At 39.8% G+C, this 25,522-nt stretch overlaps 2 protein-coding genes across 10 annotated transcripts in view; one reads left to right on the top strand and one right to left on the bottom strand.

Annotated features, from left to right (window-relative positions):
• Positions 1–25,522, top strand: part of LOC129718858 (protein tramtrack, beta isoform) — a 468,621-nt gene that overhangs the window by 204,678 nt on the left and 238,421 nt on the right. For 8 of the 9 annotated variants that reach the window (XM_055670025.1, XM_055670028.1, XM_055670029.1 and 5 more), the window contains exon 3: positions 23,576–23,736. In XM_055670025.1, coding sequence (XP_055526000.1) covers positions 23,596–23,736 — 141 coding nt within the window. In that variant the 5' untranslated portion in view covers positions 23,576–23,595. The remainder of the gene's footprint in view (positions 1–23,575; positions 23,737–25,522) is intronic. The other variant, XM_055670022.1, reaches the window with a different exon arrangement.
• On the bottom strand, positions 20,856–22,861 carry LOC129716619 (trichohyalin-like). The gene is given in 4 exon segments (XM_055666456.1): positions 20,856–21,659; positions 21,752–21,840; positions 22,111–22,258; positions 22,829–22,861. Coding segments are annotated over 4 exon segments (1,074 nt in total).

The raw sequence follows: 25,522 nt of genomic DNA, 5'->3' as shown, positions 1-25,522 counted from the left end.
TCCCTACATTACATACATTGACATCGTTAGAAGTAAGGTATTCAAGTAGGTACTCACCCCTGGTGTTGGTGTCCAAGCTGCCCCAGATCGTGTGGTGAGCGTTGGCATCGCAGCCGATCAGAAACGGCTTGTTGATGGCCTTGCAGTACTGCACGAGCGCAGCAACTTCGGGTGGCGGTATATCACCTTGGTCGCCCGGGAAGTAGGCCGACGCGACAACCATTTCCTGCTTTCCTCTGGTTGTCGGTACTTCAACCGTGACGGCAACGACGTCGCGTTGGATAAATTCTGTAATAGGTAAAAATTTTAGTTCTCTATTTAGCAGAATTGCAGTCCTTGGTTTGGACTGCGTGTCACAGTAGATTAACCTACCGTTAGGAGCGTTAAGTCCGAGAACTTTGGATTCGTTGATCCACGGCTCCTGGATGAATGCAGCCGCTAGCTGCTCTTTGGCGAATCTCCTGCAAAGAACACCCGAGGCGCCTTTTGCGTGATGGAGATTCGCTTGCACGCAGCGAAGGCTGCTCACTTTTCAGTGAAGTTGCCGTCTTTGTCCGGATCGGAAGATGATCCTGGTATTGGCTGACGGCTGCCAACAGCGGTTTGGCTGGTTGATGGAAGTTGCTCTTCCTCACTGTTCGGCTTCGGTTGCAGCAGTCGATTGGCAACAGAAGGTCGTCGCGCACACTGTGGCGGTTTTTGACTCCGGGGGGTGCGACTTTTCGGTGGTTGATGCTTCACACTCTTGCGAGTCTTCGGCGGAACCGTCCGAGCAGCCGCGGGGTTGGGTTGTTTGGGTGGTGACAGGGCACTCACGGGGGAGCATCCTGCGCGTACCTTCCCAATCGCAGGGTTGCGTTTGGGTGGTTGTGGGGCACTCCCGGAGGATTTTCCCACGCGAACCTTTAGCCCATTCGCAGGATCGCTTTGCCTGGGTGGTGGCAGAGTACTCCCGGAGGAGTTACCCGCACGTATCTTCCCTGACATTGCGACGGAGTCTTTCCTGCCTGTGACGTTCGGCCTTCCGCTTACCTTTCGGATGCGTGCTTTGCCGAAACCGTAGTGCAGTTCATTATTTCTACTCTCAACGAGTTTGGCCGATTCTTCGTCAATATCCAGAACTAGTTCGACCAAGGTCTTTACCAATTTGCGGTTACAGACTCGCCACATTTTGGTAGAGAGATGGTCGTTCTGATTCTGGAGTGAACGAAGAATCTTCTCGTCCGGAGAGTTCGCACTGTCTGCGAAGTAACCGACATACCGTCTGGCCTTCGGCAGATCCTTCATGTGGTATACACGAAGTTGTGCTCCCTCCCATGGTACGAGAGAAGGTATCTCCCTTTCCAGCCACTGCACTGTGTCGTTGTCGGCACAGGCAATTTGCAGGAAGCCATATTTTAGATGGCAACCGTTAAACTTGGGCTTGGTGGTTGGATTTTCCTGGTCCGCAATGTGATCGAGGATGGAGGTCCGGACAGCCTGAAGCTGGTCCGTTGTGAGTAGGGAGCTGTGGTGGGTAGCAGAAGTAACCGCAAGGCTTATAGCTTCCACCATGTCCCTATATGTGGCCTTCGGGAGCGGCTTCGAACCCGATGACCCCAAACCAGTGCCGTTCCGCAGTTTTTTAGGCTGTGGACACTTAGTACTGGTGTTTGGGGACACCAAGTCGTCCGACCGCTGTCGCTTGACGGCGACTTGGTTCGATTGAGCAGGCTGCTCTGTTGGAAGGAGGGCCAGCTTCCTGGCTTCTTCGTACGAGAGACCGGAGCGAAGATTTTTGCTCAGTCGCCGCCTTTGCGCATTTGAAAGTCGCTTGACAAGGGGTGCCGATGATTCGGGTTTCCCTTCGTCATCGGGCCTTGTCTGTGGACCGGGAACTAAGTCCATTTGACTTTCGTCATTCCCTTGTGGAGAAAGTAGGATTAAGGATGAAGCAGAGGGTCCTCCGTACAGCGATTCGCTGTCGAGGTTGAAATCATCCTCATGCTCCATCTCCTCCGTTCTGCCCGGTGCGTTTGTTTTTATTGGACTACGCTCCGATGAGTCCATGGGTTCCGGCAAAGAAAGGCTGCCGGTGGCCGAATTTCGTGAAGTTTTGTCGTTCATAAAATTCTTAACGAGTCGCTGGGTAAAGAAGAGTCCGCTGCATCAGTGACCCGCGTGATGCAGTAAGGGCTAATTACTGTGAAGGGTGCCCTGGTTCTCCACAGGCTCCGTTAGAGGCTGGGTATTTCTTAAACCCCCCCCCCCCCCCACCACCAAGTCATCCATCGGCACGGGTCGCATAACACCTTAGCTTAGGGGTTTTAACCATTGGATTTTACGCAACAGCCATGGTTAAGAGCTGTTGCAACCATCCTCCTTTACAGGGGCTTTGGACCCTCTGCTACAGTTCTCAATAATTCAAGTCTATTCGTAAAGGTTAAACTGAACCAAGAGAATCGTAGCAGGCGGAGTTGTTGGCTAAGTTTTATTCTATGCCAAATAATATAGATTTGATATAGAGTATCGGCTCTATTATCGACAGGTTTTTCCTATTATCGTCCGGGAGGTTAATGAAGTCGTAGAGAACTTATATTTGCAGAGAGGTACTCTGCATTATGGAGAACCATTGTGCCAGACATTAACGATCTTGGACATCATCTACCTCCTGACGATAATAGGTGAAACCTGACGATAGTACAGCCGATATCCTATTAAAAAAAAGTTAATTTTTAACATTTTATAACTTCTTTGGTTTGAAACTATAAAATTACCGGAAGTTGAAATCATGGTTTTTCACGCCTTCAATTTCAACGAAGTGTGTGTTGCTACTTTGAATACAATTAAATGTATGAAATGAAAAGTGTTTAACTTTCCATTTCCAAGACTATTCGGATTTATCGATACCAGAAAGTAATCGCTGCCAGCGGCACGAAATATCCTTCCCCCTCGACCTTCGGTATCAATTTTCCCGTACAACAACCATTGGAAACACTTAATAAATTTCACTAACATATATGAATGACTTATTCTATTGCACCATGTTCTCCGAACGCAAGTTAAACGCGGTTCCGATTGCTGCCCGCAAGAGATAAATAGAATAATTAATGAACTGGAAAAATGCGCCCTGAAATATATTACCCCACCGATTCGGATCCATTTTCCGGTGCCGACCGCGTTCCGGGACTGACTACATGGTCTTTGTGTGAGCGGCGGCTAGCAGCTAAACTAATCAACGACGTGGCAGTCACTAACTAAGTAGAGTGTGTACGTTTGCGCGCACTCCTCAGCACGAGAGACACCTTCAGGGTCCTAAAAGCCGGCCAGGCCAGACCACGCGCTTAGGTTGATGGTGTACGGCCGATTAAATTAGAGAACCATTATTCATCCCGGCGTGCGTTGCGTCGCGACGCAGGCGCATAGATCACCACCCTGCTTTCCCCCCTCTTTTCCAATGGCGGCGGATGCAGATTGCTTTGAAAAATTCGCCATTGGCGACAAATAAAGTGTGAGCTTATTTTCACCATCGTGTCTCGTATTGGCTCTAAGGGGACACTCCGTTAAAGTGTCACGGTGCCGGATTGAAATTTGAGAAGTAGAGAAATCTGTTTTGCGTTCGCTACTTTCTAATGTGGAGCTTCCGCAGGTGAACGGGACACGTGATCAGATCGCCTTCGCGTTCGTCGATCGCGCACTGACCAAACAATGGTCAAAGTCGTGGTCCAGCAGCGCAGAGCGCAGGCACACAATCAGCGACAAGATCAAGGAAGCAGAATCATGTAAATTAACGACAGTTACGATGTATTTTAATTAATATTTCTTCTGCTCTCCCAGCAGCCCTCCACGGGGCAAGGTAATGTCTGCTGCAGCCTCAACCGTGTGTGCAGCAGCAGAGTGGGCACTCATTTCCAATGCACTCGCTTCTTACCTGTGCGCGCTTAATTCGCATCTCGAGGAAATAAATTATTTAAATTAAACACACCTCACATACGGCACCGGTTCGATTTTGTTTTTTTTTTCTCCTCCACTCGGACTTGCTGGTGAAAAAGTGGACGTGGTGGAGGGTGAAGCGAAGGGACAACTCGAGCGCGTGCTGCGATGGATGTGCCACACACAGGCGGACGGAAACGGGACAGTCGGGAAATCGACATCCGACGCGGCGGGACAACTGGAAAACAGATCGCAAGCTTTCCAAGCCAAGACTGCGCCAAGTGCCACAGGAAAGGCGTGGAGCTGAAGGAGGTAAACCTACGTTCTACAACGGTCGACATTTATCGCACTGATCGAACAAATCACCATAAAACTACGGGCTAAAATCAGCAACTGCACTGTGGGTTAAGCAGCGGAATGGACGAAATCTCTTACTGTGTGGAAGGTGAAATTTTTTCACCACATGGGAGGAAAATCGCACACCGTTCGCGGATATGGATGATGATTGCTTGACCACACAGACGGACGGCCGGGTAATCGGAAAGGATTCGACCCCGAAGTGTCAGTGAGCAGCTCTTTGTTGTTGTTGGCTTTCCAAAAGCTGTGTTTTTCGCCCGCTAGAACGGTGTGCGCGCGGTGATGTTTGTTAGTTTTTTTCTTCTTACTTTCCCTGCTGTTTAAATTGTGAGGAAGAAAGTAAAGGAAAGGCGGGGGAATAGAAGCTGCGAACACATCGTGAGCATACATGAGGCTGCCGCTAATCCGATCGAGATCGATATGCCGCGATTGGAACGTGCGAGAGAGCCCGCGAAACGATCGGTGTTTGTCCGGTCCGCTTTTCGCAGGATGGCGTATTTTTCCTGCCTCTTTTATTTGTTTGTGTGGGCCGGCCGTCCGCGCGGTCCGTCCATTCGAGAGGCACCAAGTCGGCTCTCGCCGCACAGTTCACTCGCTTCGCGGATGAGGCTGCTTCTGCTGCTGGTGCCTTCGGGGGCTTTTGGAATCGGACCGACCGACAGACCGAGCGCGGGTTTCGTGAGGACGCTCCGAACGAAAGAGGGGGTGGTGAACTAATTTATATGCATTATAATGTGCAAATCTACATTTTTAATTCGATAATGAATTGAAGCATAACACGGGTTTGATTTTTGTGCTCGCCTTTGAATTAAACAATGTCGGAATTCAATTATGGACGGGCAGCGAGTAGCAGGCGAGATCCGAGTGGGATTTTCTTGCTGTGTTTCGAATTGTTGCACGTGCGCTGCCACATCGAGGAAAGTAGAATGGGCAATGTAATCTATTGACAAATGTTTACAAGAAATGATCGGATTAGGAATCCGACCCGAATCCGATAGGTCAGTGAAAACTAACCTAAAAATCGATTTATAATCTTATTTACACGTTTTTCTTTTCACAAATTTTCTATCAATGTGTGAAAAGAAATTAGATCAATAGATTGTGTTTAGTGTGCGTAGTGTTAAGTTTTTGTTTTCTGAGCCTGAGAAATTTATGTCGATCTTCTAATTTTTCAAATTACCGAGAATAGTACAAAGTTAACAAACTGTTAACTGATTACAAACCGCGGAAAATGCCTTCAAGGCTGATACAAATTTCGAATTCTTTTTATTTCCAAGGTTATCAAAGTCAGCAAAGGGGGTGGCAAAAAAATATATAACACCGAGACGAAAAAAAAGAAATATCTTTTATCAAAGTTTGTGTGCAAGTTATGACGTTTGTAACTTGCACTCAAATAAATGTTAAAAAATAACCTTTATTATTATTATTTTTTTTTTCGCTTGCCTTTTGACGACACTCTCGCTGTCACTGGACTTGTTTGTTGCTTAATAAAGCATTTATGCTGTCGGAAAACCAATAAAATGAACAAAACGGTTTGAGCTTCTTTTTTCTTCCCCTTCCAATATTCAAGATTTTTGAAGGGAGGGGTGACATAAAATAAAAATAAAATTTGTAACGGCCTAATTAAGTTTAAAACAACCGAGCAATCTGCCTTGATGAATTTTACGAAAAATCGTTTCAGTTTTTATTTTATAACAAAACGCAAAGTTGAATGTGCAAGTCTGTTGATGATACGCAATATCTATGATCGGCATAACTTTACTGAAACATTTGCATTTTTCTTTCTTCTTAGTAAACTATCTACAACTTTGTCTTTAATGGTATTTTCAAAGAGATTACTGTTGAATTGGCAACAACAAATCTGACGCTTGGTGAATTTACACGCGTTTTTTTTAACGTTGCTTTGTGATTTCAAGCGGGACTTCAATTTCATGTACGTTCAACACTTATTTTTAAAAGCACCTCTAATGAAAAGTTATTGTTTTTCTTTCTTCGTTGTATGACAAACTAGTCTCGAGATACGTGGTAGAAAAAAAACATAAACTCTTTGAGCTGACAAAGAAAGTGTTTTTTTTTTTGTAACTATTTTCTTAATTTCAATCAACAACTGTTTTGTCTAAATACAAAAAATGAATGTGTTATATGTATATCTATTAGGTTTGGTTTTCATTAGTCTTTCATGAACATTTGCTAAATTTTATTTTATGAGCGATAGAAATATTTTAATCATATTTTTCATGTCTTCATTTCCACATTGTCAGTTTTTGTTCTGAGAATAACGGTGTAAAAAACCTTTCCGCAAGGTCAACAAAAAACAATATAGTCCATTAAAAATGGATAAATTATAAGACAAACTAAATCTTCTTTTTCATTAAAAAAATTTTTTTTTTTCATTACAAAACCAATAACCGAAGAGGATGGTTTTCCCACATATTCGTCGCTATGATATCTTTACTTAGAAAAAAATTATTTTTTCTTCTTTTTTATTAGTTTTCGACATTTTTGTTTTCAAAACCATCTACGCGTAATTCACTGTTGTTTTTATTTTTCAACAAATCATCTGGCAATTGATGAATTTTCATGCGCTTTACGAATACAGTACAGGTCGGACTCGATTATCCCGAACATCAAAATAATATTTCATTCCAGATAATCGAGTCTTCTGGATGATCTAATCACAGAAAAAATATTCAAATTTGCGATTAACGGACATAAAATAAATATTTCCTTCTTTTTTTGTTTGTTTGGTGCAGTGGCGTAGCTAAGAATTATTTCTGAGGCGAAAAGGGGAGAAGCCAAAAAAAATTAGACATTGATTATTTTCATTTAATTCGAACATGTCCCGAACATGCCGGAAGTGACACAAATGGCAAGAAATGTGCCAGAAGGGATGGTAAAGGAAATATTTCGGAATAAAAGTTAGAAACGAAAAATAAAATTCCGAATAATCGAGTCTCCGGATAATCGAGTCCGACCTGTATTGTGTTTTCGAACGGGACTTCAATTATCTATACGTTCAACGCCTTTTTTAAAATGATACTAATGAATTATTAATTTATTTTTTTCTAGTACAACCAGATACTGTTTTCCAGCTGGTCTGAGCTTATCTGACCTACCGAATAATTGAATTTTTCAACTTTCTGATATTCGATATTATCTACGGTTTTCAAGTTTCTACTTTTCGTTTTTGCATTATGTTTGACTTATCGGTTTCTCGACTCATTACCTTTTTTACGGTTTCTCAACTCATACTATTCTCAATTAATTATTTCTGTACACAATTCAACATTTTTTATAACCGATTTCTTGATTTTTTATTCTGCTAATTTTGGATTTTTCAACTTTTCGTTGTCGGTTGGTTATTGCCGCAACTTTTTGACCTTTCAACATTTCGGTGTAACCCTGATTCTTGTATTTTCGGTTCAGTTTTCAATCTCACTGTTCGATGTACCTCGAATTTTTAACCCAACCGCTTTCTTCACGAAGACCGCGTAAATTACAAAATCCGCATGAAATCTGCGAACCACTTATGAAACTTGTGAGTTATTTGATTTCTGTGAAGAAAACATAACTAAAAAGTTTTTCTAAAATCTGCTAAAACTTTTTGAAAAAATTACAAATGCTAATGCTCTATGATTATAAAACATCCCGTTTCAATGTATTTGCTGTTAGAAGAATCTAACGATGCTTAGGATCTTTTTGAAGAAAAAGAAATTGTAAGAAAATGTCCATTTATGATTATTAAAATAATTTTACAATTCAGATTTTCTATGCCAAAACCCTCTCTTTTATCTATCTGATAGGATTTGCTCCAGATTTGTTGCAAAAAAATAAGAAAAACTAATGGAAATAGCTGTAAAAACATTATTTTCTGAAAATATTAAAGACGAAAACGAGGCAAAAAGCCTATTTTTCGTATTCATGCCCGGATTTAAGGGGGGCAAATGCCCCGGGCCTTCCGACACGAGGAGCTCTCTAGTCCTGGGCCAGACGTAAAGACAGAGTGGAGACCTTTTCTTGTTTTTTGCTCATCACCTTCCAGAGTAAAATCATTTCAACTATTTTTTTGTTTTGAGAAAAGAGAGCCCCTACGGTTTAATATTGCCTGTTCGAGCGGGACTTCAATATTGAAGGTGTTTGAATTTTTCTACGAGACAAGAATCGTGAGAAGCTATCGATTTTTTTTTCATTTTTAGCCAGATATTTGGACCACTTAAGCTCGTAAAGTAAATGGTTTCCAATGAAAATATACATCAAGGTTTTATTTATAAATTTAAATTCGAACCAAAAAGTTTACAAATGGTTTCAGGTTTTAAAATTTTATTTTATGTTTGATTTTGTGAACCAATTTTTTTCTATCAATGCTTTTTTGAAGGCATAATTAACTGGTGAAATGGATTTTTGATTCAAGTTATAGTATGGATCTCAAAACTTGCCATAAACATATAAGTAACACCGTTCGTATTGGTACTTTAGAGTGATAATGCTTTTCATTGCAATTCTTATTTTGCAATTCATAATGGCATTAGTTTATAGTTTGCATGTTGTCAGTGAAGGCTGTCGAGTATCAGTCAAATATTTAATTATGTGTAATTTAATTAAGTTTAGAGCAAAAAATCTCTTGTCTCTTCGAGCAAGACTCCAACTTCAAGCAGGACTTCAACTTTTAACGAGGTTCAAGTTTCATTCCAAACAAGGTTGTTCGAGGCGACAGACCAAGTACAAGACGAGTTTTTTTTTTTTTTTCTTCACATAATACAAGACGAGTTCGAGATCATAAATTTATTATATATTTAATTAATTTATTTAACTGACAAAAGTCTGATTGAACGTTGTGCGGTCAAAATTATAAAAGCGGGGCAATATTTTGTCTTCGTTTAAACATAAGTGATGGTTCTCCAAATTCGTAAAAATTTTCCACAACAGAAAAGGTTACAGGCAGTCATAGGTAGTCTTCATTCTGTTTAACTTGATCTTAACGAAAAACCAAATTTCTTCCCTCCTAACGACTGTGAGCTTACATTCAATGTGCATTTAACCTTATGCTGTTGAGAAAGTGAAGAGTAACAGTTTCTCTGGCAAATGAACGCTCTTAATTTGACAGAGCATAGGCCCAGTGAAACTCTTATAAATAGCTCATCCGCACACATAAGATAAGTGAAATGAATTGCTCAATGAACATCTGAGAATTACGTCAATGTTCTCATCACCCTCGTGTGCGATAAAAACAGTGTAAAATCGAACGTTCTGCTAAATACGTAGCCATGGTGAATTCTGAATCTTTCTAATCTTTCTAAATTCAAAAACAGTTAGGATCTTGCTTCAGTATAAACCCGCATGTTCTGTTCTCTGGTTAACTTCTCACTTAGTAAAAGGAAAAGCTAATAAAAACTGCTCCCTCTTAAACTGAGAGAGAAAAAGTTTGTTTACCCCTCGCACACGATGATAGTGAGTGAAAACGAAGTTTGCGACTGAAATACTCTGCGACTGAATATGATTAGTTGCTCACTCTGTGTAAGTCTAAATCAAGTTCTCTCAGGCGCTTGATAGGTATAGGAGGAAATGTGAGCAAAAATCAAGAGAATGGATGAAGTCTGATGAAAGGATGGATGAAAATTTCGTTGCAGCAGTCCAGTAGAGCGAAGATTTCGTTGTGAAGCCCGAAAGTTTAATAGAGACAGCGATCTAGGGCTGTCAGTTTCGTTGTTAAATATAGGAATACTGCTTGTTAAACTTTTCTTCGTCAGTCCAGTTGCCAAGTATAGAACAACGATCAGAATACGGTGGAAGATTTTCAGGATCCCGCCAAGGTAAACCCCTCAGAAAATAAATAAATAAAAGCCTAGCGATGCTGATTGAAAGTGAACTTAGCATCAAGTAGGACACCAAGGTCGTTATCTCAGTCTACTCTCCTAAGGGAATGCCCGTCGATTAGGTAACTGAAAACTATTGAACTATTTTTTTGGTGAAAAGTCGTAACTTGAGATTTAGAAACACCAAGGAGAAGCCTATTTTGTAGACACCATTCATCAAACGTATTCAACAGCACATCCCTTACTAACACGCAGAGAATCCTGAGTCAGTAATCCCCAGGATACCTTTAACTTGGTGACGGAATCGTGAAAGGAATCGCAAACACGATCCGGAGGATTCCCACTCAGGATTCTTATTCAAGAATCCTAGAGCCATATACAGGGCATTCCTGAGGATTCTTTTTTCAGGAATCCTTTTCAAGGACGCTCACAAATCCAATGTGAGGAATCCTAGAGAATCTATGCGAATCGTATGTGTTCGTCCGGGTTGCGAACCTTTGCAGTCATCAACAGATTAACCTGCTAAATAAAATTTTAGATCATCAGCATTCAGTAGTTTGCAGTCGACTCCAAGCAGCAAGTTGATATCTTTGAAGAATAATATGAACAGCAGGGGTCCCAAATTGCTGCCCTGAGGAACACCGGAAATGTTGATAAATTTAAACGAAAAACATGAATCAATCTGCACACGAAGTACTCTATCGCACAAGTATGAACTGAACCATTTCGTTATTTTCGAGAAGCGCGTTCAAGCGGTTCAAGTTTTCACAGAAGTATCTTGTGGTCAGTACGGTCAAATGCTGCTTTCAAATCAATGCATATAATCAAGCATGGAAAAGTTCACTCACTAGCAATATTTCATGCAAATGTGTTCTTTGATTTATCAGTTATCGTTCAACTATTTCCACTCGCGTACAAGTTTACCATAGAAACGCTGCTGATTGTTTTTCGCTTCTAAGAGTTCCGAATACCATAGAAGGAGACTAAATGCTTCAAACACGATAGTATTTATTGTATCCAAGTTCACTTGCATTCAACATTATCGCGAGAAGCTTTGAGATATTATCGCCAGTGATACAAAATTACGAATCCAAATGAACGTTAGATTGCGTTCAATTGTTTGCTTGCCGGAGCAAATAGGTATCATCAATGCTTACGGAAATTGTAGCATGGTGCATTAGCATCTGATACTTGAAATAACCAAGAATCATCGTGGTATATCACGGTGGAAGCACGACGTGGAGTAGCCGAATTTCGCCTACGAGCAACCAACATTTGAAAGAATCGTAGCGATCGCTTGAGTGCAATCGTTTACGATTCTTTCGTGAAACACTCGCTATATGTTGCTCGCTCCGCCTAAAGCAGGCAATACTGAAACAAAATCATCAAAGAAAGCTACCATATATTTCTTTGCTCTAAGTTGTCTCTTGCAAGCTTGAGAATGTAACTTTTAATAGTGATGGTTTGCTAGAATTGAAAGCTTATATATAGCACGTTCAGAAATGATACCCGAATATCAACTTGCGCCTTTGACCCATGCGAGGAATGCTGGTTGACGTGAGTTCCAGTAGATTTGTACAAAAAACGATCGGCCAGCATAAAACCATGTTCGTTTGTACAGATTTTACGAGGTAATGGCTAGGGACACACAAATTCACAGGAATGGTTGAAAAGCTTTCCTTTTTTTTCAGTTTGAGCTTTTGGAGTGCACCTGTTTCGACCAGTGTCATTATTGGAAAACAAAGAAGCTCTTAATATGTACTGTTTTTTCAACTGCAATGATTATTGAGTACACTGATCATCCCAGGTTTTGCTCTAGAGCTCAAACTATGTTTGACCGCAAAGTAATTTCCCGCCGGGTTCGATACTTTTACGTTTGCTTACGGGAAAACTCATTTTTCGTCTCTGTAGACTTTACACACTTACGAGATGGCTAAGGGCACTGAAATTCACTTGAACAAAAGGTATAGTTTTCTTTTAGTTTTAAATCAGGTAAACTCAAACTGAATTTTTTGCACAAAAACGACGGCAATCCCAAACAATCCAATTGAATGCATAAACATTCGCGTGGTGTTGTTGTTCAGAACAAATGATCGTCATTTGTTTTTCCCCGGATTTAGTCCTATTTCAGTCGACAAATTATTGCCCAATCGCACGCCGGCGCGGCACAGTGCGTGACACCATTCCGCACTTAATTTAATTTAGCCTTAATTTCCCCGTTGGCCTGACGATAAAGTTGGTCCGCACCCCCGGTGGAAGAGAATGGGAGTATGTGCTAAGTACCATCTAGTGCCTACCAGCTTACTTACTTACTTACGGTTGCAGCCCGCGCGCGCGGTGCGCAAGACACGAACCCCGTGCGGGCGCGCGTATATATTTATGGCTTCCATTTGCGAAATAAATGCACCTAAATATTGTGTTCTCCTAGTTTGTGTTTATTTTTCTTTTCTCTTTTTATTATTTTAATATTATTATTACTACTGGTAAGCTGGCCAGCTGGTGGCGTTCGAGAGTGCGAGGGATCGTTCCGCATTCCAAAACTGACACCGCGTGTGCGCTGGATGCGTGCTGAAATGGTACGCGTCGGCGACTGGCCACACTGCCTGGAAGCGCTTTGTGACGACGACGACGACGACAACGCTAGCAAAGCTCCTTTCGCGTGAACTAAGCGGCATTACAGTGCTGCCCTTCGGGCGGCTTATGCGCAAACCATGGAAATTAATTCAATTGCATTAGTCGTTAAAAAAAAAAACAACGAGAAGAGAAAGAGCGGCCCAAGTGCCACTCATTAGGGTCAGTCGAGAGTGTGCATGTGGCAGAGAGTGATTTGCATTAGAAGATCGTGGGTTTCGGACCTCGGTAAAAGGGAATTTATCGTTCAATTTCGGTATTTCATGCCCGTATCAGTCAACCGGGGGGTGCTGCTTAGAGAGCGCTTTTCAGCGGGCGCGAAAGTTGGCGAAAATTAATGGCACTTGTCAGGGAATTAATTTCATCCAACCTTAAGCAAGGCATGGGACTTTCTACACCACCGCCAAAGCCCTACTCGTCATCGTCACGCGGACAACGATGACGACGACGACGACTACGACGGTGTGTAAATATCAAAGTCGTGAAAATATTTCCTTAAAAGGTGATCACAATCACTCCTCATCAAGGTTCACGCTAAGTTCGCCCCAAGAAGTCGGTGCGAGCGCGATCTTGCTGCGTTCGCTCATTAGACCGAAGCGACGGAGCACGAAGAAAATAGGCACGATTTGTTACAAGAGCGATGTCATTGCAAGAGGGGCAGCAGCAGGGAAAAAAAACACCGCGCTGAAGGCAACTCATAAATTTCATAAGTATGGTTATTATTACAAGTTGATTAGAAAAAAAAAACAGCGACGACGGAATGGTTGAGTTTTTATTCGGTACTCAAACATGGCTTAGTGTGTAATTGGAATTAGAAACTTTTTAGTTCGTAATCGATCGACTTCGCGTTAGAGGAAGAAAAAAAAAGAACATTAACACACAATCTCCGGCTACCTGTTGTTCGTGTCGGATCGCGATATCGTGACATAAAATTCACGTTCCCTTCTCTCTGACTGTACGACGATGCAGCAGGTTGTCATTTTTCCAATGACAGGATAATGGTTGAATTGGATTCCATAGAAACAGATCCGCATTGCTGCTGGATGATCTCTCTCTGTCTCTCCGTTGGACGCGCGAGGGAAGTCAGGGCAGAGGTTGGTGAAGGCGAGAGACTAAATCACTCCGACAACAACTTGTTTCATCAACGAAATTAAAGGAAGCAAAAGTTACACGACACGAAACGAACTCCAGGGTGAAACAACAACAATAACGCGCTACCGTCGCACAGTGGTAAGAGAAAAAGACGGTCAAAATTCTTTCCAAATCCAAATCCCTGAAAAACATGCGGATTAAAAATTTTTACCCCTAATAGTCTAGTTTTGCATTATCAGTGATTAGGTTTGTTTAAATTCACATCGAGAACGGGTTTAAACCTTCTATTTTTGATCAAATTGGTCGCACTGTGGGTAGCCGTTGTTGCTGTGTTTCGGATTCTTCGGGCAGGAAAGTGCAGTGCAGCGCGTCAAGCTCATAATAAAAAGCCGCCACCAGCGCGAAAAAAAGTCCATGCTCTGCCACCACACATGTGTCACCGGGCAGCATGTTCGCTGTCAAGTATGCTGCACAGCTTCTGGATTCTGCATCCGAGGTGGTACTTACGTGCAATACTCGGCCTCGGAACTGGTAAGGTACGAAAGAGAGTCCACCATCATCATCCCGTCTTTCCCGTTCGCCTGCCTTTGGTCAACTCCTACGGTGCCGACAACTACTGGTTAATCGAGCGGGAAATGATTTAAAAGGTTAGGTTACCCGTGAAGCCACCATCCGCGTGTAGGGTGTTCCAATGTTCCTCCAGTGTTGGTTAGTTAGGAGCGAAAAAGAACCTCCCTTATGACTGGTGCTGCACATTCTCGGGATGTCTTCGGTCGATGCGCGGAACGTCCAAGACATAAACTGCCAGCGTACCGTACCATACCAGTGCTGCTGCTGCTGCTGCTCTCATCTTGCCACATAATCGTGTTAATTCATAAATCAGGCGTGGGTTACTAATTTTCTTAATTAACGCAGAGTCAGACCAGCCGGGAGAATCGGATCGGATTCTTCGGTACCGCTAGCTAGCCGACTTAATGGCGCAGGCACGAGAAATCCTTGCGCCATTGAATTGGTGATGCACTCCGTGGATGACCGATAAGGATTGGTGGATTTCCACTGTTTCAGAACCTTTCGCTCTACTGGAAGGTGTAATTTTAGACTGTCAATTCTGCTTCTAGATTTTTATATTCCTGCAGCTTATCCTTGAATGAATGTTTGTTGAAAAATGTCTAACAATCTTGTTTTTCCAGCAAAAAATGCAAAGTCGGTCGAAAGCATAATTACGCTGGAATCATAACCGCTTGAAAGAAAATCATGTCTATTGCTTCTTTGTTTCATATAACGAACTACATTGAGAGGATGATGTAAACAAACGATAAGAATATTATGAGAAACGGTTGGATGCAACTGTCTTTGACATCCTTCATAATCAACGAATGATGTCTCAAACATCATTTATAATAAACTCTCAAACACTATAATACAAACTTCATATTATTTTTTTATTCAGACTTTATAATAAACTCTCAAACATCATATATAAGAAACTGGCACCTGATATTTCTTCAAACTTGCAAACTTGAAATGTTTTCTAATTTAATAGGAGATCAATGTAGGTTGATCATGCTAGATAAAATCAGGGATTCTTATTCCAGAATAAAATATAAACCTTCACTCGAGATTGAAGTCCCGTTTGAAGAGACCTAAAAATAGTACCGAGTAAAAAGAAAGCTAGCAGAGGTTTTTTCGCCGGAGTTTTTACTCCAAATTCTCTACAATTTATTTCACTCAAAAAAGTCAAGTTGATTAAAATTGGACACAAAATAACAGAAAACTGACTATTGAAGTTAAATAAGATTTTTATCAGAGAGCGAAACATATTCAAATACAATGATAATAACACTGGTATGCACAGGTTTTGTCCTAGGGCTCGAACTGAAAAAAATGAGAGGGTATAGCTCTTCAAGCATTCCTGTGAATTCGGGTTCCCTTAGCGAAGATATTTTTTTCAGAAATTTAAAAGCGTTTTCCCATAAGCCAACGTAGAAACAACGAACCGATGAGCAATTACTCTGCGGCCTTTTGACGCACAATCAAACACCACAATTCACAGGAATGGTTGAAAAGCTCTTGATTGTTTTGGGAAACTATTTTGAGTTCGAGAGCAACCTTTTTTTTTGTGTCGACCAGTAATCAAGAGAACAAAACAGAATTTTCTGTATTTTTTTCAATATAGATGTACACTCAATATATGTGATAATTGGCCAGCATTCTCAGAGATCATTTTCTTTGCGTCATTTTATTTATTTTATTTTATTTATTTTTTATTTATTTGTTTACAAACATTGTAGTGTAAGGAAAAAACCTTTTAATTTACTACAATTCGAAATGTTATAGTAGAATAACTTAAGTTTCTGATGGTAACGAATATTTCTTTGGGAATTATTTTATTAACTTCTCCCATTATTGAACCATGCTGTACATTCACGACGGAATTCATTTAAGAACCGAATATTTTTGAGCTCAGAAGGTAGCAGATTCCAAAAAACAATGCCTTGCACAAACAGAGTATTTTTATAATGTGATGTTCGAAATATAGGAAGTAAAAAGCTTCTGGTACGACTGCTTTGTAAGGAATGAATTTTTTCTCTTAAGTATGGAGGTGATAAAGTGTTTATAATTTTAAATAACATTAAACATGATCGTAACTTAAAAAAGTCATGAAATCTACAACCAATTAATTCCTGTTGGAGATGAGATACTCTAGAGAACTTCGACAATCCAAAAACAAAGCGAACAAAACAATTTAGTGCAATACGCAACCTTTCCAACGCTGAAGCTGAAGCATTTAATAGAAAAACATCACCATACAAAAAGTAAGGCAAGATAAGAGCTTTAAACAGCTTCAGTTTTATAGCAGTTGACAGAGTACTTGAGGACAGTTTTAGAACCCTAAGTCCATTATAAATTTTGGCACACTGACTACTTATATGACTCTCCCAATTCAAATCATTTTGCACCATGAAGCCAAGAATAGACACTTTAGGAAGATATTCTATGACATCGTTACCTAAGATAATTGCAGGAAGATTGCTAATATTACGATTTCGGGAGATTAGCATGACCTTAGTTTTTGAAGGATTTATTGGTAAAAGATTGCTATCGGACCATGCGAGAATTCGTGACAAATCATCATTAATGAGATCTGCCATCGAAGCCAAAGAAAGGTCACGTGAATAAAAATAAATTAGAACGTCATCGGCAAACATATGTACCTTACAGTTTTCCAAGATACTGGGCAAATCATTAATAAACATAGAGAAAAGCAGTGGCCCAAGGATTGATCCTTGCGGCACACCTGACAAAATTTCAATTTGGTTTGAGAAACAACTATCCGTAGTAACTACCTGAGATCGTGATGTCAAATATGAATTTTTTCTAAAACTTTGGAAAGCGCACACAGTATGCTTATTGGACGTAAGTTGTTAACTGCATTACTTCTGGCATTTTTGCGAATAGGAATAACTTTGGTTAACTTCCAGGCCCGGGGGAATTTTGATAATTTAAATAATATAATAATTTACATCTAATATCATTTTTGTAGTAAATACAAATACCACCACCACGGCAATATTTTCTATCGTTGCGTATCATATTGTAACCATCAACCTCTATCAACTTATTTGGTATATCTTCTGTAAGCCAAGTTTCGGATTGAATCTACCCTGTTTGACCAGACATTTCCTTGGTTAGCTAGCATTTGAAGAAATCGTAATTCGGCTGAGAAAAGTAAGTACAGCATGGGACAATTTGAGTAATTTAGAATTAGATTTGAATAGTGAACGAAATTTCTATATCTTGCAATGCATTTTCATACAAATATTCCTTAGCAAATTTTCGTGACTCATACGGAGTATAGATATAATTGAGTTTAGTCACCATCAGCAGCAACGAACAGCACCAACCTTGACCAGCAGTAGCAGCAGCAGCAACACCAACTCCAACAACAACCGTAGTTCCTATCCTCCAGTTTAACAGGCGACACGTATTTCAACTGTTCCATTTATGATTATAACTTTCAGGAGGGAAGAAAACAAGGATATCGAAGGAAGGCAATCACGGAATTAACTGGGAAGGAAATCGAAGAGCAAATGGAAGGGTATAAATAGTATGAACTTCTAGGAGGGGAATAATTCAAGGAGAAAAACAGGAGCGGAAACATGGATTTGTATTGGAAGGAAAAAAAAATATCGATAGGCAGGGTATTATTTCGGTAGCAGGTCCAAACGATGAACGGGTACGGCCTCGGCATCCATTGCAGTCTTTACGTAAACACTTCCACCTCTAGTAAATACTGCATGTAGTTTCCCATCTCGTTTTAGCTTCAATGCTTCACCTTTTATTTTCCGTCCTAGCTCAGTCAAACTCTCATTGATATAGATTCGCTGATTTACGCTAAATCCCAGATGCAACAACGAAAGGTTTCTCGATGACAGGTAGCGCCGATAGAAGTCCTCACGAGCAATCTTGAATGCAAATTGCATGATGATGGGAGGAGTTGAACCAACCTGTATAGGTAATCGGGCCAAACGTTTCGCATAAATCAACGGTATTTCCTGCTCAGTGTACCCCAGCGCTTTCGAAACAGCCATAATAAAACTATCCAAGTTTTCAGTAGGATTATAGGGCACTCCCGAAAGCAGCAGATCAGTTGCCTTTTCGTTTACTGCCATACGTTCTTTGTTGAGACACACATCGGTACGCACAGTGGAAACAGAAGCAGCTAGTTTGTTTACTTCATCACGGCAGTCATTCTTGAATTGTTGCACTTCGCAGCGTAGAGTATCGATATCTTTGCGCAGCTCACCCTGACAGCGATCGATTTTCCTGTTGGTCTCTTCGAAAAGCATCTGCATACGATTCATTATATCGTCAAGCGTCAGGGCCTGGTCTTGTTCGCCTACTTGATCAAGATCCTCACAGGAGCGTTTCGTAACCGAATTCCCGTCACCTATTCCAGAAGGCTGCAGAGATTGAGCAGTCTTACCTCTACCCGTGTTGCGTGACGTCATTGAGATGTAATAAACAGCAGTGACAGTTGTGATCGGATGAATTTATTTGATAGTTGGTGAGCGTACTGACAATAGAATGAACACTATTGATGTGGTGGTAGTCACGATTTATAGTAAAATATTTCAGATAAATTATCAGAAACAAGCGGGTATATTAGCGAGACTTCACTTCACAACAGTAATATTGGCATCAATCAGTGGTGTCACGGGAAGGAAAGCAATGATTAGCAGCTTTAAACGCGAGTATTTTCCGTTGAGTCACACCACGAACTGCTCACACAACGATCACGTACATCCCTTCAGAACAACATTTTCTTGAATAAATTACAAATAATGTTTGTTTTATGATTTTTTATTCTCAAACTCATAAAATCTTAAGTCAATATGCGACTGAGCAAGTTTTGAAAAATACCCATCTATTATTGTTTGTTTATTTTTTTTTTTTTCATGCCCTTGCTCTGATGGCTGTTAGTGTCCAATTAGATCTGGACTATTATTTGTACTTTGAGGTATTTTTTAAGGTTTCCACTTGTTTCGAGTTGGTGCTCGAATATGTTTCAATATTCCACGGTTAACACATTGATATTCTCATTCATATTCATTGATATTGTTAGGCCAACATCGTACGGGGAGGAGTTTTTTCGGTTAATGTCTTGTACATGCGGTTTAACTCATATTAATTTGTCTTTCAATGCATTTTTTTTTTCATTTAAAGTCAGTTTCAGTCGTTTTTATACAATTCATATAATAAACTATGTTATTGTTGGGTTTTGTTATTGAATAATTATTGCTTTCGTCTTGAGGATAATTTTTACCCTTTCTCTCATTTCTTACTCTGTTTCTGTTTTTTTTACCATCTCATTTTCCTATCTATGTTTTCATTACATTTTCTATCAATTTTGATGACTCTTTTTCTACACCATTTGTTGCTCTGTTCGCTTGCAATTTTTCAACTAGAGTTTTGTTGAATGTTAATTTGTTAGTTTCTCCATATTTGTCAAATATTTTACGTGATTTCGATTTTTTCCTATTTTCAACTTTGTCTGCTTCTTTTGCTATATATTAGCTCCATCGTACCTCGTCTTTTGTACGATGTTTGCTTTCTCTAATCTTTTTTTCGTATTTGTTTTTCATATTTTTCGATTGTCACAACACGGTAAGGAAAACTCTTTTTGTGTTTCTTTTTTTAAAACAATAGAGTTGATTTGAGGATACATTTTATAGAGTTTTTTTTTTTGTTTCTTTGCTTATCCTATTTTTTCTGTGCTTGTATTTATTCTGTTCCTGTTTTCTTCTTTATTCCTTTTTTGATTTTTTATTGTTAGTGTTTTAATTTTTCTGTTTGCATATTTTTCTGGGCCTCTTTTTGTTTTTAATTTTAGTACTTATTCTCTATCTTTCTCTTCCCTTTTTACTTTCCTCTTTATTTCTACTTCAAACTCTCTTTATATCTAAACTTTTTTCTCCGTTTCTACTTTTTTCTCTATGCGGTATAAAGTGATAAAATATGTTTCAAACCTATGCCTAAATGTTAAAAGATAATAATAAATAAAGAAGCTAATAAGAATAAGAGAAAAACCGAACAGAAGCAAAACGCTAGAACAAAAAAAAAAAGAAAATAAGATTTAAATTTTAATTTAAATTATAGTTTATTCAAATATATTTATTGCTTATCTTTTTTCTCTCCTCAGATTACATCTTATTTTTTATCAATTGTTTTTCATTTTCTATTCGACTTCCATGTGTTTCCACCTTTTGCAGAGATTTTATGTTGCTTCACTTCTTATTTCATTTCTCTTTTCAGAGTTTCCGTTCTTACACGATTTTTGGCATCTATTCCGTGTTATTTTCTTTTTTGTTTATCTTGTTTTTTATTTCCGGGTATTCACTTCCGTCTTTTAAATCGCCAAACTATTTGGTCTTTCCTTTTCAGCTGTTTGTTATCTTCCCTAAATATTGTATTTTTTTATTTTTCCATGATTTTATTTTTTAATTTTTCTTCTCATCGAATTCAGTTTTTTTCTTGATTTTCTCTATTCTAGATACTTTTTCTTAATTTAGTACTATCCTGCCATCTCTTCTCTTCTCTTTTCTTCTCTTCTCTTCTCTTTTCTTTTCTTTTCTTTTCTTTTCTTCTCTTCTCTTCTCTTCTCTTCTCTTCTCTTCTCTTCTCTTCTCTTCTCTTCTCTTCTCTTCTCTTCTCTTCTCTTCTCTTCTCTTCTCTTCTCTTCTCTTCTCTTCTCTTCTCTTCTCTTCTCTTCTCTTCTCTTCTCTTCTCTTCTCTTCTCTTCTCTTCTCTTCTCTTCTCTTCTCTTCTCTTCTCTTCTCTTCTCTTCTCTTCTCTTCTCTTCTCTTCTCTTCTCTTCTCTTCTCTTCTCTTCTCTTCTCTTCTCTTCTCTTCTCTTCTCTTCTCTTCTCTTCTCTTCTCTTCTCTTCTCTTCTCTTCTCTTCTCTTCTCTTCTCTTCTCTTCTCTTCTCTTCTCTTCTCTTCTATTCTCTTATCTTCTCTTCTCTTCTCTTCTCTTCTCTTCTCTTCTCTTCTTTTCTTTTCTCTTCTCTTCTCTTCTCTTCTCTTCTCTCTTCTCTTCTCTTCTCTTCTCTTCTCTTCTCTTCTCTTCTCTTCTCTTCTCTTCTCTTCTCTTCTCCTCTCTTCTCTTCTCTTCTCTTCTCTTCTCTTCTCTTCTCTTCTTTTCTCTTCTCTTCTCTTCTCTTCTCTTCTCTTTTCTTCTCTTCTCTTCTCTTCTCTTCTCTTCTCTTCTCTACTCTTGATTTGTCTTCTCTTCTATTCTTTTGGTTTGTCTTCTCTTCTCTTGTATAACTCTTTCTCTATTCTCTTTTTTCTCTCTCTCACGTTTCACAAATCACTTTATCAATTCTCAAATCTTTCTGTTTCTCTCGTGTCTCTCTGTCTCTCTCAATTCTCAGGTCCCTCACTCTCTCTATCTCGTTTCTCATTTTTCTATCTCCCTCTATCTCTTCATCTCTCCCTCTCTCCCTCTCTCCCTCTCTCCCTCTCTCTCTCTCTCTCTCTCTTATGTTCTTCTCTCTATGTCGCTTCTGTTTCCATTTCTTTCTTTCATTTCATTCCTTTTATATATGTTTATTTCTCTTTTTATTTCTTTCGTTATTTTTTCTTGATTTCTTTTTCCATTTATATCTATTTCTTGTGCTCTATTTCTCTCTCTCTCTTCTCTCGCTCGTATACAGAACAAAGCATAACTAACTAGTAAACTACGATTACAAAGATTTAAACTAAACTGTTTTTATTTGCATGCTTTTAGAAGTTTTATTGTTTTTTTCTCTCTTTCTCTCATGTTTTTCATCTCTCTTTCTTGTTTTTTGCATATTTCTCTCTCTCTCTCTTTCTCTTTCTCTCTCTCTTTTTCCTTCTCTTTCTCTTTCTCTCTCTCTTTTTCTCGCTCTCTCTATCTCTTTTTTTCCCTGTCTCTCTATATCTTTCTATCTCTCTATATCTCTTTCTATCTCTCTCTTTTTTTTCTCTTCATCTCTCTCCATCTCTCTATATCTTTCTCTATCTTTCCACATCTATCTCCATCTCTCTATCTCTGTCTCTCATTCTCTCTTTATTTCTCTCTCTTTCCTTCTCACTCACGTTCTCTCTCTTTCTCTTTTTTTCGCTCTCCCTCTCTCTTTTTCGTTTCTCTCTCGATGATTTTTTTTACTTCTAATTTTGTTAGAACTGAAACTTTTATTTTCTCTACATGTGTTTTTCAATTTTTTAAAGAAAAATTCTTTGCTGTATTTCTCAATTTCTCCACACTTGTCTCACAGTTTCTATCTCCTTTGATCTCTTTTTGACCATATCATCTTTATTTCCCATATCTTCTTCGTGCTATAATTCATTGTTTTTCTTCCAATTGTGTTTCTAACCTGCTCTTTATTTTCTGTTCCTCAGTTTGCTTTTTTGAAATTGCTTTACTTTTGACTCCATGTTTTTCCTTTTATAACTGTCTTTCGCGACTGTGTCTTGTAACTTTGTAACTGATTTACCTTGATCTTTTCTTCTATTTCTCTTTCTTTCATAATTACTTACATTACAACTACTTACAACTACGAAATGTGCAAGTTCAAGTTTTTCACTTAATTCTTCAAAAATTTTCGTTCTTATCTCTTCTTCTTTCTCTTTGTTATCCTCAAATCAATACTACCTTTTTTTTCTATTGTTTCTTTCTGTCCCTTTTGTCGCTTTTCTTACTTTTCTATGCAACTTTATCTCTAGTTCTCCTCTGATATCTATTTCTCCTTCCATCTCTATTCCTTTTTCTACTCTCTTTCTCTCTCCTTCTCGTTGTTAAAGAAATTAATGGATTGCAGAGTATGAGAAAATCTGAACAGAATTAGAACAAAAATGTTATTTTACGAAAAAATTGTAAACAATTCAAAACGATGACACATATCAGAACGATAAAAAATCAGAGACGTCAAAAGTAATTTTTTCACGCTGGTAACCCAAATTTTACATTTTAATTCGATTCTTCAAACTGAAAAATGACTAATGTTTCAGAAGTTTCGCGCAGAAGCAACAAAAAAAAACATACCTGGACAAAGGCCATTAGAAAAAAAAAAAAACGAAACGTCTGCAACTATTCTTATACTGTTGAAAACATTTTCAATGACATCAATTATTACCGGTGATAGATTTTTCATTAAATTTTCCCATTCATAAAGACTTGCAAAAAGATAATGTTTTCACCATTACTAATCGTTTGCCTTTCCTTTTTTGTCCTCTCTTTCCAGCAGCGTAAGCTGTCACCGACATGGGCAGTGAGCATTACTGCTTGAGGTGGAACAATCATCAATCCAACCTGTTAGGGGTGTTTAACCAATTGCTGCAGGACGAGAGTCTGGTGGACGTAACACTAGCTTGCTCAGAGGGCGCCTCCATCCGAGCCCACAAGGTAAGTGTGTGTTGTGAGTAGAGGAAAAAGGAACGAAACGAAATGCAGAGGAAAAAAAAGGTTAATCACTTCATTAAACGCCGTTGACTGACCACACACAACGCCCGGCCTGGCGTGGTCCACGGATGGGGCGCTCTGGTCGATCGAATGAGAAACGAGCATCACCGTCGTCGTCGTCGTTGTTGTCGTTGTCGAGTCGGACGTTCGACAGGTTGAACAGTCATTAAGGGAGAAAGATGCACCGGGGAGAAGAAATGCTGCGCGCGTTGTCGCCAAGTCTGCATAATTTGTTTCAATTTCACGCCTGACACCAGGGAGACCCTCGAGAAAAGGTGTCAAATCAAATGGTGGTAATTTATAATCAATTAGGATCGAAAGTTATGGACCGGAAAGAATGTTTTTCCCCCTTTCCTAGGTTGTCACTTTCTCGCGTAGATTGAAGAATCGCTGGCCATAACTTATCCGCTCGAGAGCGGTGCGGTAGCCAAAACAACAAGGCTCCGCGAATGGTCCCAGCCAGCGTCCCAGCGGGAGGGTTTTTTACCCGCTGCAAGTGTACCGGAGCGTATGTAATGATGCGTTGATGATCTTTTCACAGTATGAGCAATATGTATCGAAAGAGCGCACAAAGGAAGCCGCCGTGCGACTTTTGACTCCCGCCCCGACGGGGCGCAGCAGCAGCCGGATCGGACAAGTCGCTGATTTATGACCCTCCTAGCAAGCGCTAGGCGCAAAGGGTTTTTTGGATTAACTTTTGCGCTGCTGTGAGAATCAATTTGTAGTCGTCCTATTCGGGAGGGGTCACTTTTCCCATCGCGCGCAGTTCAATTCATTACCAGCCTGCGGCTGGACACACAGACGGTGAAGAAATTATCAAATTTCCTCATGTTTTCCATTACTCAAGCTGACTGCGGCGCAGCTTCCAGACGAGCTTTTTCGCTCTCTCGGACACGCTTCCCTGCGCCCCCGGAATGGTCTCAATTTCGGCCTGTGTGTTTTGTCGTCGCCTGTCGTGTTGTTTGGTTGTACACTGTCGTGTTTGCTCTCATTCCACCAGCAGCAGCAGGCAGCCCAGGAGCAGTCCTGGCCAAGCCTTACTGGAACCGGACCGGACCGACGAAACGCCGATCGGTAAAACTTCACGCTGACCAGCGAGCGAGGATGAGGACAGAGAAGAAGACGCGACACTTTTCGTTGCTTTTCTCTTTAAGAGGTATCGCAATTACTGCGAAAAGAGAATTAGGGTAGGGAACGGCTTAAGCAGTAGCGCCTATTTTAATCAGGCGAAGAAAACAAGCCTCAAACTCCTGAATTATGATCAATATCGACAATTTCAATGATTGAACGAAAACTTTGACTGTCTAGCTGTCTTACGAATGTAAGAAATACCGTTATTCACAAAGAAATCTGTGCACAAAAAACAATTGAAACAAATCGACCTATATTGCAGACATTCAGGAGCCACTTCGGGTGCAGAAGAAAAACGCCTGCAAAACATATGGAAACTGCTTAAAATAGGTTCGGGGTGATTGGAATAGTGTCCCTCGATTGGTAACTTTAATTGATTATTGGTCAAGTTTGCTAACTTAGTTTTACAATCTTAAAACAAGTTCTTACAGAGAAAAAGATAGAGACCAGATTGATATACTTCTGTTTGAATTTCGCCCAACACATTCCGAGTATTTCGTCTCAATACACAGGCAGTTCCTAAAGCTGCTTAGAATATGTTCCCTACCCTAAATTTGAAATTTTATCAAATTTTTCTTACATTCGGAATTTTGACAAA

Source organism: Wyeomyia smithii, chromosome 1 (genome assembly GCF_029784165.1).
Source record: "Wyeomyia smithii strain HCP4-BCI-WySm-NY-G18 chromosome 1, ASM2978416v1, whole genome shotgun sequence".
In the NCBI taxonomy this organism is placed as follows: Eukaryota; Metazoa; Arthropoda; class Insecta; order Diptera; family Culicidae; genus Wyeomyia; species Wyeomyia smithii.
The sequence above is the reverse complement of the archived record's forward strand: the minus strand, read 5'-3'. Positions and strand labels throughout refer to the sequence as shown.